Source organism: Neofelis nebulosa, chromosome 10 (assembly GCF_028018385.1).
Source record: "Neofelis nebulosa isolate mNeoNeb1 chromosome 10, mNeoNeb1.pri, whole genome shotgun sequence".
In the NCBI taxonomy this organism is placed as follows: Eukaryota; Metazoa; Chordata; class Mammalia; order Carnivora; family Felidae; genus Neofelis; species Neofelis nebulosa.
Window position 1 is genome coordinate 55,338,475 of NC_080791.1, and position 18,584 is coordinate 55,357,058.

Consider the following 18,584-nt stretch of genomic DNA (forward strand, 5'->3'; position numbering starts at 1 on the left):
GAGTGGCCTGCGTCTTTCTTCTGCCTTTCTCTGCCCTCTGCTTATGGGGGTTGGTTTGTTGTTGCTGAACAAACAAGCTTATCCATCCATCTATCCTAATGTACACACCTAAATAGGACGCCTGACTCACTAGGCAGCTCAGATCAGTTCAGTACCACAAACTATGTTATCATACTTCCAGGAAAGACAGATGTCTATCATCTATAGGGGTGTGGGTCCTAACAATGTTCTTTTACATTTTCCCTTTTCCTAGAACACTTCTAAGATGGATAAAATGTCCACTAATATACATTAAGAAGGGATATTAATGGCTGGGAAAGTCATTCGGTTAATCTAAGTAACCTATGTTTCTGAAAAATATTATTATTAGCAATAGTAATTATAACTATTACGTATTAAACTACAAGCTACACACTAAGCTAAATGTTGCAGATAGGTTGTTTCTAATCCTTAAACCAATCCTATAGAATTTAGTTGTTGAGCATATAATGAAAACAAGACATAGTCAATGCCTTTGAGGGATTCACATTCTAGTGAGGTGGAGGGAATGAAAAACATGTGATTAAATATAAAGATTCCGTTTTGACAACCATAAGAGTCATAAAGATTTTCCTTACAGGAGTGATACATAACCTGAGACCTAGAAAATACGCAGATATGAGTAAGATGAAGAGGGACTGAGGGAAAGAGGAGAAGCCGTAAGCAGTGGAAATATAATGTGCAAAGGTCCTGTTGCGGGAAAGGGATTTCAAGAAATGAAAAATGTTCATTGCGATTGAAGCTTAATTAATGATGAAGAGAAAGGATATGAAATGAGGCTGGAGAGATAAGCAGCAAATAGATCAGGCAAGTGTTTTAGGCTGAAAGGGATTTTTTTTTTAATGTTTATTTTTTGAGAGAGAGAGAGAGAGAGAGAGAGAGAGAGAGAGAGAGATAAACAGAGCGTGAGTAGAGAGGGAGACACAGAATCCAAAGCAGGCTCCAGGCTCTGAGCTGTCAGCACAGAGCCCGACACAGGGCTTGAACTCATACACAGTGAGATCATGACCTGAGCTGAAGTCGGACACTTAACTGACTGAGCCACCCAGACGCCCCAGCCACTGAAAAGATTTAAACTAAGTGGCTGTCTTCATGAGCTTGGGCTGTTATAGCAATACCTTAGACTGGGTAGCTAAAACAACAGAATTTATTCCTCACAGCTCTGGAGGTTGGGAGGTCCAAGATGATGATACTGGCAGATTTGGTACTTGGTGAAAGTTCTCTTCTTGACTTGCAGATGGCTGCCTTCTCTGTAACCTCACATGGGAAAGGGCAACAGAGAGCAAGTTCTCTGGTCTCTTCTTAGAAGGACACTAATCCCATCAGGAAAACCCCATCCTCATAACCTCATCTAAACCTAATGACCATCTTAAGGTCCCATCTCCAAATATTGTCACACACGGTTCTAGAGATTCAATATATGAGGGGACACAATTCACTCTATAGTGGTGGTGGTAGTGTGTTTAAAATATAGGTTTTATTATTTTTCAGATATGGTGAGGCCAACAGATCAGGAGATGACTGCCACGGAAAAGACAGTTTGTTATTCACAGTTCCTAAGAGGGGGCATGCCATGCCAAGCAGGGCAACAAGGGAAAGCGCCACCATCAGTCAGGAGGCACAACGAGCAAGGGGAAAGCATAGGTGACAACCCTTATTGTGGTTTCCCAGAGAAAGGCAAAGTAAGGGAGGGTAAGCAGGCTTAGCATTGGCTAATTTGAATAATTTCAGCAGGCTCTAGGGGCTAGGAGCTATCTGGTACGTGGCTGTGGTGATTAGGGCATGGATCTTAAAATCTGGGTAACACAAATATGAAAGTCCTATTTCAAAGCCATAAGTAGCAAAATTATGACGGGTAAAGAACACAGAGTTCCAGGATAGCGGGGTGTGTGTCTGAAGAGGAGTCTGAAGAGGTAGGCAGAGGCCAGATCACAGCCTGTGAGCCTGACTTATGGCAAGTATTAAAGATGTTTAAAAAGTGACACGCCTTCTGGAGACCAGGGACTGTATTTTACACATCTCATTTCTGACACTTGTACAAAGCCTAGCAAACACTGCTCAAAGAATGGAAACAATTAGTTTTGTTTGTAGGAACAGTATTTGTCTTCTGGTATGACAAATGGATGGGGGAGGCAGGGACACCAATTAGGAAACAGTTACAGAAATGGGGACTGGGGATGATGGATTAAGATCGTGGCTGTGCAGACAGCTAGAGGTAGACGTATTTGAGAGCTACTCTGGAAGTTGAATCAAGAGCTTTCAGTGTTTCCAGTAGTGAGAAAGCAGAAGAAATTAAAGATGAATCACAGGTTTTTAGCTTGGGCTTTCAGTGTAAGGCATTTCCATTCATTGAGATAGGGAGCAAAGGAGAAAGAAGGGTAATATTTATAACCAGAACATGTATTATTTACAATAGCATGTAAGCTATTTTTGTTTTTGTATTACAAGGAAAATTATAGATGAACAAACATTTTTCTTTGGTTTTGTTTTCTAGGATAAGTATGAGAAATTTATTTTTTTTTTACTTATGAGAAAAAGATGAATACTTTTTTTATACTAGCATCTATTTTTTTCCACTATCAATCATATATGCTCAGTAGAGAATACCTAAAAATCTCTTCTAATATTAAAATTCTATGATTCTAAATTATTCTTTGGTACTTTGCACTTTTCATTTGAAGTCCTCTACTAGTGTCTCTACTCCTCCTCTAATGTTTTTCTTAAACCCAGTCCCAAATGCATTGCTTTTGGCTAGTCGCCGAAAGTATGTGACACATTAATCATGAGAAAGGAGTTAGTCATAGCTTACAATATTACCCTTCACTGAGGCATACATAATAGTACTCAAAGGAATGAATCACTAACAATGAATCCATAATGGTGGTTTCAGGCACTCTGACTAGCTAAAGAAAAAGGAAGGAAACTATTACTTATGAAACACTTATTTACCAGATCCTATGATGACACTTTCACAAATGCCAATCAACTGATCCTCACAATACTCCTATAGGTTATTATTAAATCCATTAGATAGATGAAGAAACAAAAGCTCAGCAAAATTAAGTGGCATATCTATGCTCAAACAGCCAGCAAAGTGGCAGTAGAGTTGGAACTGGAGCCCAAGAGCCACCTGGCAATAATAAATCTAAAGAAAATACCATCCAAGCTCCAAATTGTTCTTAAGACAGTAAGACAGAACTGTCAATATCTGCTTGTGCCCAGTGTAGGCAGAAGTAGAGACTAGGCCTCCAATTTCTCTTACAGCTATAACAAGCTGGTGAAATTGTTCATTGACCACCAGGGTCAGCTCTGTGGCAACCCTATCATTTCTTTTTTTTAATTTTAATTTTTTAATTTACATCCAAGTTAGTTAGCCTATAGTACAATAACGATTTCAGGAATAAATTCCACTGATTCATCCCCCATGTATAACACCCAGTGTTCATCCCAACAAGTGTCTTCCTTAATGCCCCTTACCCATTTAGCCCATCCCCGTGCCCACAACCCCTTCAGCAACTGTTTGTTCTTTATATTTAATGGTCTCTTATGTTTTGTCCCCCTCCCTGTTTTTATATTACTTTTGCTTCCCTTCCCTTGTGTTCATCTGTTTTGTATCTTAAATTCCACATATGAGTGAAGTATAACACTATCATTTCTTATGTTGCTTCAGTGACTGCGCATAAAAAATGATGGCCTACCATAGTTGAGCCAAATTTATCCTGAAAGGAGACAAGACAGGGAATCTTCAAGGAATATTCACAATCATTTTGTATTTAAATTAGAGAGATAGGGACGCTGTTTAAAAAAGCCCTTTTTTTTTTTTTAATTTTTTTTCAACGTTTTTAATTTATTTTTGGGACAGAGAGAGACAAAGCATGAACGGGGGAGGGGCAGAGAGAGAGGGAGACACAGAATCGGAAACAGGCTCCAGGCTCCGAGCCATCGGCCCAGAGCCTGACGCGGGGCTCGAACTCACGGACCGCGAGATCGTGACCTGGCTGAAGTCGGACGCTTAACCGACTGCGCCACCCAGGCGCCCCTAAAAAAGCCCTTTAATACCGATGATTCTTCCTTCCTAAATCATTGGGGAATTGGGTCATGTATCATTTCTGCACAGATAGGCAAGCACATAAAACCACATCTTTGTAGAACAAAAGGGGCAAGAAATAAGGCATCTGTCCAATCGGTCCCCAAAGTTGATAAAGTAGTATTATAGTAATGATAAAGCACAGAATCTACAATCTCAGGTTCAAAGGCTATCTGGTCCATTCCAATGCTGTTATCTTGGTAACAATCTTACCAACAATTAAGTTGATACGCAAATCAAAGTGTGTCCCACCTCTGCTCCAAATCTATTAATGGCTTATAGGGGATAAAGTTCAAGAGGCTTAGATTTGGCCTCTGGTTAGTTTCCCAAAACACATCTGTTACCATTTAGTTCAAGGCTGCCCAGAGCAGGTGCTCAACAATGTAACAAATGTTAGCTATTATCACTGGTAGCACTATGGCCATCATTACCACATATTCCCACTCCATCCATGGCTACAGTGTATTAATTGCAGTGCCCCGAGATGCCAGACAAACTCAACTCTGTGGGTTCTAGATGGCCTGGCAAATTCCTACCCATCCTTGAACATGCAACTCAAACGTGTCTGAGTCATTTGCGTGAAACCCCTTTGCTGACCTACTTCCCCTAAAAAAATTTCTCTTTCCATTTCCATAGCATCCTGTATGCCCCTTTACCACTGCACTCACTAGCATATTACCTTCACTACTAGACCACAGATTCCTTGAGGAAAGGACTATATCATTTTTACCTATGCATATCTGTTGCCCAGGTACCAATTTTTGAACTAATGAAAGTGTTTGTCCAGCTTATGCTTGGGCATAAGGACAGAGAAGTCACGATCTCCGAAGGCAGCTCTTATCATCTACTGGCTCAGAAATTTTTCTCTATGTTGACCAAGGTGTCTCTTTATCTTTAACCCCACTAGAACCACAAAGAATAAATCTAATCCTTTTCAACATGTCAACCCTTCAAACACTGATTCATAAAACATTTATGTAGGGGATATACCAAGGTCAACAGAGACAGTTCCTGCTCTTGGGTAACTCACATTATGATAGAGAAGAAAAACACATAAATATATTTATGAGACAACAGATAAGGGAAGTAACAGGGAAGCACAGAGCGCTGTGAAAGAACATATGAAGGGTACATATCCTACCCTGGGGCCGTGGAAGGCCGCCTAGAGGAGCTGCTGCTTTGGCTGAGACTTTAAAGGACGAACAGGAATTGTCCATGGGAGAGAAGGAAGTGCAACAGGGCCAGACATGAAAAATGCAGAGAACTGAGAGAATCTGCTATGTACAGCTGAGTTGGGGGAACTGGGCATGTCTTCTCTTCTTCAGGCTAAATATTCTCAGTTCCTTCTCCTCAAGCATCAGGGCTAGATTTTTAGTTCTATTTTTTTAAATTCTATTTATTTATTAAGAGAGAGGGAGAGAGAGAAGGTGGGGGGGGGGCACAAATAGGGGAGGGGCAGAGAGAGAGAATCCCAAGCAGGCTCTACACTGTCAGCATAATCTCACAACCATGAGATCATGACCCGAGCCAATATCAAGAGTTACACATTAACCAACTGAGCCACCCAGGCGCCCCTATATTTTTAGTTCTTTCACCATTCTGGTATTTTGCATTTGAACACAAGCCAGGTCAGTCCTCAGAATTGAATATTGTCATGATCTATTCAGCACACAGTAGAAGAGCCTACTTCTTCCTTGGCTCAGATTCTCAGTCTCACCTTATCTCAGCTCATTCATGCAGCTGTTTGTTTCTTTGTTTTTATTACATTTTTTAAATGTTTGTTTATTTTTGAGAGAGAGAGAGATAAAATGTGAGTGGGGGAGGGGCAGAGAGAGAGAGGGAGACACAGAATCTGAAGCAGGATCCAGGCTCTGAGCTGTCAGCACAGAGCCCAACGTGGGGCTCAAACCCACTAACTGAGATCATGACCTGAGCCGAAGCCGAACGCTTAACCAACTGAGCCACCCAGGCGCCCCAGTTGTTTCTTTATATATGTGATAGACACACGCTACCTTCCAGGGTTACTGTTTTAGGAATAGCATGAATGGACAGCAGGAATGATCCTAGAGATTTTAAAACTTATCTAGTTCTTAGAAAACATGTGCTTAAGGGAATGTCAGAGGTTGCTGTATGCACGGAATTAGACTAGGTATGTTTTGTAAATTGTTCTGGCTACCTGTTACTGTATAGCAAACTACCTTAAAACTCAGTGGCTTAAAATACTAATATTTACTTTGCTGATTAGTATGCATTTTGAGCCGACCTGGGAGGGAGAAGTTCATCTCTCCTTCACTCAATGTCAGCTGGGACAGCTCAAAGGCTGAGGGCTGGAATCATCTAAAGATTCACACACTCAAATTTTGGGCAGTTGATGCTGGCTGCAGTCTGGGGACTTCAGGTGAGGCTGTGGCAGCAACATCTATACATGGCCTTTCCACATGGCTGACTGGCTTCTTTACCACAAGGTGCTGGGTTCCTAGGGTAAGCATCCCAGGAGGATGAGGAAGAAGTTCTTCGCCTTTTGTGACTCACCCTTGGAAGTCATATAGCTTCCTGTCCACCATAGTAACAGTCCTGCCCAGATTCAAGGTCAAGGATCAGAGATCCTACCTCTTGAAGAGAGTCGATGTCACATTGTAATAACAGCGGGTGAGATGAGATATACTGGTGTTAACATCTTTGGAAAATACAATAATCCGCCACATAAATAAAACTGAAAACTGAATTAAATACCTCCACCCCCCCTTCCAAGAACAGGAGGTAGTCTGCTTTAGGATGAAGGGTATTCAGATTGGCTTATTATCATTGCTATTCCTCCAAAGCACCTTTGGAATCTTTTAAAGTCTCTTTTCTTTTAAAACAAGCATAAACATGTATTTTCTTTATTGCAAAAGTATTTTATGCTCATTATAGGAAATCTGGAAAACACAGATATGAAATATAAATCTCTATAATCCCATACATAATCCAGGGATAACTATTTAATACTTCAATGCATCTCTTTAGTTATTCACTCATGTGGTTAAATGTCCTTCCTTCCTTTCCTTTCCTTTCCTTTCCTTCCTTCTTTCCTTCCTTTCCTTCCTTCCTTCCTTCCTTCCTTCCTTCCTTCCTTCCTTCCTTCCTTCCTCATTCCCTTCCTCCCTTCCATTTACATATTTATTGGGCACATGCCATGTGCCAGCACTAGTCTATATGCTAAAGTCCCGTGGTATTTAAGATAAGTGAAATCTCTGCTGTCAAGAAGTTTACATTCTAGTTGAAGAAGGTAGAATTTACAAATAAGGTAAATTCAAATGGTGATAAGTGCTATGAAAAGAATAAAGTAAATGTCACTTGTGGAAAGGACTGCTCTACATAAAGTGGTTATAAAAGGCATATCTGAGTAGGGAACATTTGCACTGAGGAGCCAGAAGGAAGCAGACATGCAAAGATATGAGAGAAAAGTTTTGCAGCAGAGGAAACAGCAATCACAAAGGCCATGAGGCAGTGTCTGAAGAACAGTAAGGCCAGTATGGCTGGAGTGCAGTAAACAATGCAGAGGAACAGTAAAAACTGAAGTTAGAGAACTAGACCAGGGCCAGATCATGCAGGCCATAGTAGAGAACTGAAATTTCATCTGAAGTGCAAAGGGATGCCTTGGAGAGCTTTAAGCAGAAGAATGGTATGATCTAAAATGTTAAAGACTACCTTGGATGGTTGTAGGGGCAACTGCTGACTACTGCAGTAGCCAAGAAATAAGATGGTGATAGCTTACACGATGTCCAGTGAGGTAAGGAAAAAGAATAAGGGAGTTTCCTTTTACATAAAGGAAAACTGGAAAGTCAAGACAAGTATTTCACAAAGAAAAAAGCAAATATCGTGTAGAATGCTATGGAGAGGTCAAATAATAAGATAGAAATGTATCTACTGGATTTGGCAAGATGAAGGTGACTGGTGACCTTGACAACAGCAGTTTCTGTGAAATGAAGGGAAGAAAATACCTAACTGTAATGAGAGGAAAACAGAGGGAGGTAAGCGTAGAGAGAGCAAAGCACTCGAGTGGTTTTGATGTGAAAGGAAGCCAAAACGTGATTCAACAGCTGGGGCTGGATACAGGGTCAAGGGAGGAGTAATTTTTAAAAGATGGGAGTTATTTAAGTATGTTTGTATGCAGGTGGCAGTGAACCAGTGTAGTGACTTTCTAAAGACCATGGTGGAGCCAGAGACTGGGATGGAGTTTATAACTGCAGGCATGAGTCTTTGAGGAGGTGGGAGGGGAGACTGGCCTTTGATAGGAGTTGGAACATTTCTCCCACAAAAACAGGAGGAAGATGATCGTGGTAGAAACATGAGGATGTTTCTTACTGATTTCTTCTATATTTTTGGTGAAATACTGAAGATATTAGTGAGGAGAAAGGGAAATGAGGCAAAAAAGATATAAAAAGAAATCCAAAAAAGAAAGAGGGACAAGTATGAAATAACAGTTCTGAAGAACAGAAATGGAAATTGTCAGGGAAATGTAATGGTACTGTCTTATGGCACTGAGTGGCTATTTGAGTTTTCGTTCAATAATTTAAAAGTGAGGGGGTGGCTGGGTGGCTCACTCGCTTAAGCACTGACTTTGGCTCAGGTCGTAATCTGACGGTCTGTGAGTTCGAGCCCCGTGTCAGGCTCTGTGCTGACAGCTCAGAGCCTGGAGCCTGCTTTGGATTCTGTGTCTCCCTCTCTTTCTGCCCCTCCCCTGCTCACGCTCTGTCTCTCTCTCTCTCAAAAATGAATAAACATTAAAAAAAATAATTTAAAAGTGAGATAATTTAACAAAGGGATATAATTTCTATGAGCAATGTTTAGTTACTCAGTTCAGGCACAGGATATGCAGATAACTTAGCTTGATCTGGGTTGAATACTGCTCAGGAAGCAAGGGGCAATATTGAGAATATTTATATGGGTGGGTGGGAGTTACTGTAATTTTGGGCCACAGATTACAAACTTTGTAAAAAGGGAAAAGAAATAAAGCAAAATGTACTTCCTTCCAGTCTTTTTTCTATTGTTTATAAGATTGATTTTACATTACACAAAGTTTTGTCTTTATGACAGTTTCCCATTTTACTGGTCTTCAAAATATTATTTATTTATTTAATTTTTAAAGATATTCAATCAGAGGGGCACCTGTGTGGCTCAGTTGGTTAAGCATCTGACTCTTGATTTCAGCTCAGGTCATGATCTCACAGTTTGTGAGATTGAGCCCCACATGGGCTCTGGGCTGACAGCGTGGAGACTGCATAGGATTCTCTCTCTCTCTTTCTCTCTGCCCCAAACCCTGCGTGCCCATGCTCTCTCTCCCTCAAAATAAATGAAGAAACATTTAAAAAAAAAAAAAAAAGACACTCAAACAGAGATCATTTTTTCTTCATTTTACTTTTTTTAAGTAACCTTTATGCCCAATGTACAGCTTGAACTCACACCGTGAGATCAAGAGTCACATGCTCTAGGGACTGAGCCAGCCAGGCGCCCATCAAAATATTATTTTAAATGGCTATAGCACACTTCAACACATAGTTATATCATAGTATATGTAACAGTCTCCTTTTTGTTAAACATTTCGATCATTTAAAAACTGTATCATGTGTAACACTGTCACATGTGTAACACGCTTGTAAAACATCTTTTCCCTACCTTTGATTACTTTTTTAGGATGTATACGTATATGTAGGAGTACAATTACTGGGTCAAAGAACATGTACAATGTTTTTCTTTTAAAAAAAAATTAAAACAACTTCAAGGTACAGAAAAGTTTGAAGGGAAGTACAAAGAACTTTACTCTCTCTGAACCATTTGAATAAGTTGCTGACATGAGGTTCCATTACTCCCAAGTACTTTAGTGTATGTTTCTTACAAAGATATTCGCTTGGATTATATGCCTTAACCAAATGAAATTTATCACAGGAATGCAAGATTGGTTCAACATAGGAGATCAATCAATGTACTAGACTATACTAATATAATAAAGGAGAAAAACCACATGGCCATCTCAAGAGATTCAGAAAAAAAAAATTTGAAAATGCCAACATCTTTTCATGATAAAAACACTCAGCAAACTAGGAATAGAATGGGAACTCCCTCAGCCTAATAAAGAGCATTCACACAAAACCCCAGCCAACATTATAACTAATGATGAAAAACTAAAAGCTTTCTTCCTAAGATCAGGAGCAAAACAAGGATGTCTGCTCTTTCCACTTCTATTCAACAGTGTACTAGAAGTTCTATTCAGGGCAATTAGGCAAGAAAAATAAGTAAAAGGCATCCAATTGATAAGTAAGATATAAAACTATATTTGTATATGACACGATCTTGTATTCAGGAAACCCTAACAAATCCACATATGCATACACAAAAAACTACTAGAGGTAAAAAAAAAAAAAAGTTCAGCAGTGCTGCGGGATACAAGAATATGCAAAAATCATTGTTATTTCTATAAATTAGCATGAGAAATAAAAATGAAATTAAGAAAATTCTATTTACAGTAGCATCAAAAAATACATTACTTATGAATGAATACATTTAACAAAAGTAGTCAAGACTTACACACTAACTATAAAATATCACTGAAAGAAATTAAAGACTTAAATAAATGGGAAGACATCCTATGTTCAAGGATTAGAAGACACTATTAAAGAAAGCAATACTCTCCAAAGTGATCTGTGGATTCAATGGAATCCCTTTCAAAGTCCCAGCTAATTTTTGCAGGAATTGATAATCTGATCCTAAAATTCACATGGAAATGCAAGGGACCCAGAATAGTTTAAACAGTTTTTAAAAACAAGAACAGGGGCACCTGGGTGGCTCAGTTAGTTGAGCATCCAACTCTTGAGTTTGGCTTGGATTGTGATCCCGGGGTTATGGGATCAAGCCCTGTGTCAGGCTACATGCTGAGCATGGAGCCTGCTTAAGATTCTCTCTCTCCCCCTCCGCCCTTCACCCCCTGCCCGTGCACTTGTGCACTAGTGCACGTGCATGGTCTCTCTCCCCAAAGAGGAAGAAGAACAACAACAAATTTGGAGGACTCACAGCTCCTGATTTCAAAATTTACAAATCTATAGTAATCAAGGCTGTGTGATACTAGTACAAGTACAGACATAGACCAATGGAACAGAACTGAGAGTTAAACTGAGAGTCAAGAAATAAATTCATACATTTGTGATTGTTTGATTTTAGGCAGGGGTGCCAAGAAAATTCAATGTCAAAAGAACAGTCTTTTCAACAAATGATTCTGGGGCAACTGGATATCCACGTGCAAAAGAATGAAGCTAGACCTTGACCTCACACCATATAAAAAAAATGAACTTAAAACGGATTAAAGAATCAGGAGAACAAATGCTATTAAAATGTCCATACTACCCAAAGATCACCCAAAGTGATCTCTATCTCTATCAAAATAGCAATAGCAGTTTTCACAGAACTAGAACAAATAATCCTGAAATTTGTATGGAACCACAAAAGACCCTGAATGGCCAAAGCAATCTTGAAAAAAAAAAAAAAAAAAAAAAAGAACAAAACTGGAGGCATCACAATTCCAGATTTCAAGATATGCTATGAAGCTGTAGTAATCAAAACAGTATGGTACTGCCCCCTCCCCCAAAAAAGACACATAGATCAATGGTACAGAATAGAGAGCCCAGAAATAAACCCAGGATCATACAGTCGATTAATCTATGACAAAGGAGACAGAATCTACAATGGGGAAAAAGACAATCTCTTCCAACTGGTGCTGGGAAAACTGGACAACTACATGCAAAAAAAAACCAAAAAACAAAAAACTGGACCACTTCCTACACCATACACAAAAATAAACTCAAAATGGATTAAACAACTGAATGTGGAACCTGAAACCATAAAAATCCTAGAAGAGAACACAGGCGGTATCAGCCATAGCAACATTTTTCTAGATATGTCCCCTAAGGCAAAGGAAACAAAAGCAAAAATAAACTATTGGGACTTCATCAAAACAAAAAGCTTCTGCACAGCTAAGGAAACAACCAACAAAATAAAAGATAACCTACTGGATGGGAGAAGATATTTGCAAATGATATATCTGGTAAAGGATTAGTATCAAAAGTATATTAACACCAAAACAACAATCCAATTAGAAAATGGGCAGTGGACATGAACAGACATTTCTCCAAAGAAGATATACAGATGGCTAACAGACACATGAAGAGATGCTCAACATTACTCATCATCAGGTAAATGCAAATCAAAACCACAATGAGATATCATCTCATATCTGTCAGAATGGCTAAAGTCAAAAACACAAGAAACAAGTGTTGGTGAGGATGTGGAGAAAAAGGAACCCTTGTGCACTGTTGGTGGGAATACAAACTGGTACAGCCGCTGTGGAAAACAGTATGGAGGCTTCTCAAAAAAATTAAAAACAGAATTACCATATGATCCAGTAGTTCCACTGCTGGGTATTGACCCAAAGGAAAAAAAAAACCACATTAATTTGAAAAGACATATGCACCCCTATGTTTATTGTGGCATTATTTACAATAACCAAGATACGGAAGCAATCCAAGTATCCATCCATAGATGAATGGTAATAAGATGTGGTAAATACGTACAGTGGAATGTTACTCAGTCATAAAAGAGAATGAAATCTTGCCATTTGCAACAACATGGATGGATCTAGAGGGTATAATGCTAAGTGAAATCAATCAAAGAAAAATACCATATGATTTTACTCATGTGTATATTTAAGAAACAAAACAAAGAAAAAATGAGACAAACAAAAAGAGATTCTTAAATATAGAAAACAAACTGGTGGTTGCCAGAGGGAGGTGAGTGAGTATTGGGTGAAATAGGTGAAGGGGATTAAGAGTACATTTGTCATGATGAGCAATGAATACCATACAGAATTGTTCAATCACTATACTGTACACCTGCCACTAATATAATATTTTATGTTAATTATACTGGAATTTAAAAAAATGGACCAAAGACCTAAATGTAAGAGCTAAAACTATTAAGCTCTTAGAAGAAACACAGGTATAAATCCTCATAACCTTGGATTAAGCAATGGTTTCTTAGATATGATATTAAAAGCACAGGCAACCTAAGAAAAAAATCAAAACCTGTTTGCTTCAAAGGATGCTATTAAGAAAATGAAAAAACAACCCACAGAATGGAAGAAGATATTCACAAACTATGTATTCAATAAGGGTCTAATACCCAAGATATGTACTCTTAAAACTCAATGATAAGAAGGCAAATAACACAATTTAAGAATGGGTAAAGGATCTGAATAGATATTTTTCCTGTGAAGATATACAAATGGGTAATAAGCACATGAAAAACGTTCAACATCACTGGAAAATGCAAATCAAAACCACAATGAGATATCATTTCATAACCAGCAGGGTGGCTATACTCAAAAGGAAGGACGAATATGGAGAAATTGCTGGTGGGAACGTAAAAGGGCACAGCCACTTTGAAAAAGAGTCTAGTAGCTCTTCAAAAGGTTAAAAACAGAATTACCATGTGACCTAGCAATTCCATTTCTTTTTTTTTTTTATGTTTATTTATTTCTGAGACCGAGAGAGACAGAGCATGAGTGGGGGAGGGGCAGAGAGAGAGGGAGACACAGAATCAGAAGCAGGCTCCAGGCTCTGAGCTGCCAGCACAGAGCCCGACGCGGGGCTCAAACTCACAAACCGTGAGATCATGACCTGAGCCGAAGCCGGACACTCAACAGACTGAGCCACACAGGCGCCCCATAGCAATTCCATTTCTAATAAATAAATATCTAAGAGAATTGAAAACACATATCCGCACAAAATCTTGCACACAAATGTTCACAGCAGCATTATGTATAAAACCCAAAAAGTGGAAACAGCCCAAAGTCCATTCATTGACAAATGAGAAACAAAATGTGGTATACCCATATAATGTAGTATTATTCACCCTAAGTCAAAGAAGCCAGACATGAAAGGTCACACACTGTATGATCCATTGCAATGACATGTACAGAATAGGCCAATCTACAGAGACAGAGAGTAATGAGAAGAGATGGCTAATGGGCATGGGGTTTCTCTTTGGGATGATGAAAGTGTTTGGAATTAGTGGTAATGGCATCACAATTTTGTGAGTATACTTAAAGCAATTAACTTATTTACTTTAAAATGGTGAACTTTATGGAATGTACATTAAATCTTTAAAAAAAAGATTCAGGGGCGCCTGGGTGGCGCAGTCGGTTAAGCGTCCGACTTCAGCCAGGTCACGATCTCGCAGTCCGTGAGTTCGAGCCCCGCGTCAGGCTCTGGGCTGATGGCTCGGAGCCTGGAGCCTGTTTCCGATTCTGTGTCTCCCTCTCTCTCTGCCCCTCCCCCGTTCATGCTCTGTCTCTCTCTGTCCCAAAAATAAATTTAAAAAAAAAATAAAATAAAATAAAAAAAAAAAAAAATAAAAATAAAAAAAAGATTCATCTACATCTCCACAATACTATCAACAAAATCAGGAAATTAACATTAATTTATTACTACCACGTAATCCTCAGACTTCATCCAAGTTTTTCTAAGTGTCCCATTATCATAAATGTAAACACACACACACACACACACACACACACACACACACACACACCAGTCCAGAATCAGACACTATATGTAGTGGTCATGTCTTTTTGGTGTTCTTCAATTTCAAACAGTTCTTCAGTCTTTTAATTTTATGACCATGGATACTTTTGAAGATTACATGCCAGTTATTTTATAGAATGTCACTCAATTTGATTTTGCCTGATGTTTCCATATGACTAGATTCAGATCATGCATCTTTGGCAAGAATATCAGAGAAGTGATGCTATGTTCTTGCCACTGTATCTTGTCAGGTGGCACACAATTTTGATTTGTCCCATCACTGAAGATATTCACTCTATTTGACTAAGGTTGTTCACTGCTCCTTCACTGTAAAGTGACTTTTTCCCTTTATAATTATTTTATGGTAAAGTACTTCAAAACTATGTAAATTCAGCATCAAAATTTTTAACTTATTCATTTACTTATGATCACTTATTGTTTCAATTATATATAGCTTATTATTTTAGTATGACTTCATAATTTCCCATTTTGTTCAATGGGTTATATGCTCAATGGGTTTGGTAACTATTATAAACTGTTACTATCAATATTTATTTTGATGCTCAAATTGTCCCAAATTTGGTCCATGGGAACCCCTTTAAGTGGGTTTCCAGTGTTCTTCTGACATGTGCCCATCATTCTTTTAGCTTTTCCATTCTTTCTAGCATAAAAAGATGTTCTAGGTTCATAATGTCCTTTTTTTCTGCCTCGGCCCTCTGAACAGCCCCAGTTCCTTTTATTATTTTTTTAAAGATTTTATTTTTTATTATTATTTTTTAAAGTAAACCCTATTCCCAACATGGGGCTCGAATCCACGACCCTGACATCAAGAGTCACGTGCTCCACCAACTAAGCCAGCCAGCCACCCCAGCACCATTCCTTTTAAATGGAGAATGGTTTTTAGAAACCAGATCTGAATGTTAGGTATGCTCTTCTGCTCCCATGCCGGCAGACCTAGAGAATGGATGCATATATGTGTATATAGAAATATATGTGTGTGTATATATAAATATATAGGAGATACATCATTTATAAACTATGGGTGATTTTGGTCAAATCAATTAGCCTCTTTCAGTTCTAGTACTGGAATCTATAAAACATGGTAATAACTATTTAAGATACTCTATATGAAAGCACTTCATGATAGCTAGAGCTGGAAAAATTCCAATTATTTTTTAGTACGATCAAACACGAAGCCTTATTTTCAGGGTCTATATTTCAGCTGTTGCTCACTGGTATCACCATTCTCACTGTTGGAACTCTTACCCTATAGCTGTTAAATATTTTGAACAACATTCCTGCCATTTTTCGCCATTCTCGAAACACACTGTAAGTGCTCGTTTTATCACTGTTGTCACATATACCAAACAATGAAATGACTCCCCGCCTCTCCATGGCACAATGGAAGTCTGGTATGTCATTTCATCCTTTCAGTACCTAGAAAGTTTTAACTAAATCTTTCAAATTTTGTTTAAATGTCTTTGACTTTTATACATTCTTCCAAACTCTACTGTGATGCCACAGATTTGTACTTCTTTTTAAAAATAATTTTTGTATTATGGCATTGTTTGTAAGTCTGTTTTTCTGCTAGAAAGTGTGAGAAGTATGTTCTATGCTCAATTAAGTCAGATCAGTGTCTTATTCAATTGTGTATTCTCCAGAGCAAGCACAATCTGCACACAGAACACCTTACTATAAATACGTGTTGAATATCAGAATCAATCCTAAAAAATTAATTCTTGTACATTTAATATAGATGTAATTAATAATTCATAGACTGTTGTATTCACAAATCCTTCTGGAATAGCACTGTCCAATCCAGCAGCCACCAGCCTTATCTGGCTACTGAGTGCTTGAATGAACCTAATCCAAACTGAGATATACACCTTATTTCAAGATAAGAAACATTTCATTAATACATTTTTATACTGATTATATGTTGAAATAATATTTGAATATATTGGGTTAAATGAATGTATTATTAAAATTAATTTCAACTATTTCTTTTTAACATGGCTTTTCTTAATGTGGCTCCCAGAAAATTTTAAATTACATATATCCTCATGTTATATTTCTACTGGGCAGTGCTGTTCCAGAAGTTTCTAGGTTATTAATGAGGAATAAAGAGCTCAAAAGATTGGGGCACCTGGGTGGCTCAGTCAGTTAGGCGTCTGACTTCGGCTCGGGTCATGATCTCGGGGTTCCTGAGTTCAAGCCCCACATCAGGCTCTGTGCTGACAGCTCGGAGCCTGAAGCCTGCTTTGGATTCTGTGTCTCCCTATCTCTCTTCCCCTCCCCCTCTTGCACTCTATCTCTCTCTCAAAAATAAACAAACATTAAAAAAAAAAAAAAGAGGCCAAAAGATTTATGACTAGATATATAGCCTCCTTAGAGCAAGGACAGTAAAATCCCTGCATAGCCCTAACACTTTGCTAGCTAGAGGAACCATCCATTCAAATGGATGCTGTAAGACAGACATGAGGAAATGCAGGCATCTAAGAATATACTACCTTGGTGAACTGACTGTCTTTTTAAAATGCACCCAGGGGTCTGTACTCTGCAATCCTTCTCTAACACTTCATGCTTGCACAGAGGTAGTCAACGCTATACTGCTCTCACTTGTTTTCTCTATGAATAATTTATTTGTTCGCCTCTTTATTCCACTTAGTCAATTTGGATCCTCTGGCCTGAAGTAAAAAGAGATTTTTAATCTCTTTTTCTTCCTTTAGTCGCTTGTCTCAACAGCATCCTCTAGTAATGTATTCTTCCCTGAAATGTGAAGTGTCTGGGTGAAGAGAAATAAGCATTTAGTTAATTTTGTCATTACTGACCTGCATTTCATATTTCAGAGTCATGTGGAAGCACCAGGATCCCATTCCTACCACTGAAATTAAAACAAACAAATAAAAAAAAAAAGATTAGCATGAAATTCTTTGGGGGTAGCCAGAGTGGCTTGAGAAGGTAATAAGACATTGCAAAGCACTGAGTTTTAAGAACAAAGTTTATGAAATCTTATGGCAGGATATAGTAGACTCTTCATAAGCTCTGTAATTGATGAAATTTTGATATAGAAAAAAAAAAACCCAAGTACAGTACAAGTTCTCATAAATTCCCTCTATTAAGTGGACTTATTGGATTAATCAATATTCTCCATTCTTTCTATAAAATATACTACCCAATGCTCAGGATAAGTTTTTTTGCTTTTTTTTTTTTTGAATGTATATAGAAATTTACTGAATACACCACAAGGGAGGGGCGGGCAGGCAGGACAGCAAAGGAGAGACTGTCTACCTCTTAAGATAAGCTTTAGTGTTTACAGCTAGTTAGCTACTCTTTAGTACTTCCTAGCACTTCCAGCCCAGCCAAATAGCTGAATTGTATACTGAGTCAGACAGTTATGTTTGTTACCAAACCTGCTAATGCCACTGTATGTAGTTATCAGAAATATGATTCCAAAGAAAGCCGTTGTTTCTCCAGAAACTATTTAAAATGCTTAAAATGGACTCAGTAAAAGAGAGTTGCTAATAAAAACTGCTGTTGAATTAAGCGTGGGTAAGATATGTTAGATTGAGAAAAACAGTAAAAATTTAAAGATTGTATTTACATCTCAAAGTTCTTTCCAAGTGCCTCTATTTTAAATAAACTGTTCATTTTAGGGTTTTTAAAAATTTTTGTTTTTAATCCAAGAAAGTCTAAGGAGAACTATTAATTAGGATCCCATATTGAAAGGCCACACTATATATCAAATAATTGTCAAAGATTATACAATTATATGTTTGAATTAAAATAAAATTTTAAGGTAGGTGTTTATATTATCTTTTCAATAATTCTATGCTTTGAAGTTT

At 38.2% G+C, this 18,584-nt stretch overlaps 1 protein-coding gene across 5 annotated transcripts in view; it reads right to left on the minus strand.

Moving 5' to 3' along the window:
• ACER3 (alkaline ceramidase 3) overlaps positions 1–18,584 on the minus strand; it is a 175,809-nt gene that overhangs the window by 57,375 nt on the left and 99,850 nt on the right. For 3 of the 5 annotated variants that reach the window (XM_058687692.1, XM_058687693.1, XM_058687694.1), the window contains exon 3: positions 17,571–17,623. The exons of 1 other annotated variant lie outside the window; for it this stretch is intronic. In XM_058687692.1, coding sequence (XP_058543675.1) covers positions 17,571–17,623 — 53 coding nt within the window. Of the gene's footprint in view, positions 1–1,197; positions 1,222–17,570; positions 17,624–18,584 lie in introns of those variants that run through there. One more of the 5 variants, XM_058687696.1, reaches the window with a different exon arrangement.